At 38.0% G+C, this 1,267-nt stretch overlaps 1 protein-coding gene across 1 annotated transcript; it reads right to left on the bottom strand.

Moving 5' to 3' along the window:
- Positions 1-461: 461 nt before the first annotated feature.
- LOC129463147 (ubiquitin-ribosomal protein eS31 fusion protein-like) lies at positions 462-954 on the bottom strand. Its single transcript, XM_063633572.1, has one exon. It carries the CDS (start codon positions 952-954, stop codon positions 487-489), a length of 468 nt encoding a protein of 155 aa, XP_063489642.1. The 3' UTR covers positions 462-486.
- Between the last annotated feature and the right edge of the window lie 313 nt (positions 955-1,267).

Raw genomic sequence — 1,267 nt, 5'->3', positions numbered from 1 at the left:
AACAAAAGGTGACTAGTGTTTTAAAAATAATTCCCAAGGGACAAAACTGTTTACATTTCTCTGAGAAGCTAAGTATATTCTAGATGTTGAGAGGAGTTTGAGACCTTCATTCCTGGGTTTCATGAATCTCAACATAATATTCAAAAGAAAGAAAAGGAAGGAAGGAAGAAAAAGAAGAAAGAAAGAAAGAAAGAAAGAAAGAAAGAAAGAAAGAAAGAAAGAAAGAAAGAAAGATTCAGAAATTAGAAACTATTACATCTAGAGAACCCAAATACTAGATTAATACTTCAATAGTTTGTTCAGTAGGAGATATCTGCCAAAAATAAGGGTATCTCAGGAGGTTAGGCTCTGTGGAAGATTCTAATTAGCTATGTTTTAAAGTTTTTGTATGATGTAGATGCCTAACATAGGAAGGCAGTTGGATATACAGAGAAAATGTTTTTGTTGTTGTTGTTGTTAGTTCATGTCTTTTATTAACTCATACAATTACTTGTCTTCTGGTTTGTTGAAGCAGTAAGTCAGACAACATTTGCCACAATAATGTCTGTCAAAGTGGCTTGCCATAAACACCTCAGCACCACATTCATCAGAAGGGCACTCTCGACGAAGGCAACTAATTTTGCCATTCTCATCCACTGTATAATATTTCAGGACAGCCAGCTTAATCTTCTTTCTCTTGTGCTTATTCTTCTTGGGAGTGGTGTAAGACTTCTTCCTTTTCTTAGCACAACCACGACGTCTCAACACAAGATGAAGAGTAGACTCCTTTTGAATACTGTAGTCAGACAAAGTACATCCATCTTCCAGTTGCTTGCCAGCAAAGATCAGTCTTTGCTTATCAGGAGGAATTCCTTCCTTATCCTGGATCTTGGCCTTTACATTTTCTATCATATCCAAGAGTTCAGCCTTGAGGGTGATGGTCTTCCCCGTAAGGGTTTTCACGAAAATCTGCATTTTAGTGATGGCTCCACCACAGATGGTGGATCGAAAAGCGAAAATGTTTGTTTTATTGGAACAAACCTTCTACTATAACTCATAAAACCTTGAGTTCTTCACTAGCAAGTGGTGGGATTTTGGAAATGACATTTTTCCAAACGGGCTGTGAGAGAGGGCTCTGGAGTCAGACTGGAGCCTACTTGCCTCGGTTTGAATCCCAGCCCTTCAGCTTACTAGTTGTCTGACTTTCAGCAACTTACCTTTCCACTTTCCACTTCAGTTTCTTCATCTGTTAAATGGGACAATAATAGGACCAATCTCATAGATTTGT

Source organism: Symphalangus syndactylus, chromosome 2 (assembly GCF_028878055.3).
Source record: "Symphalangus syndactylus isolate Jambi chromosome 2, NHGRI_mSymSyn1-v2.1_pri, whole genome shotgun sequence".
Lineage (NCBI taxonomy): Eukaryota > Metazoa > Chordata > Mammalia > Primates > Hylobatidae > Symphalangus > Symphalangus syndactylus.
This window is presented reverse-complemented; position numbering and strand designations above follow the sequence as displayed.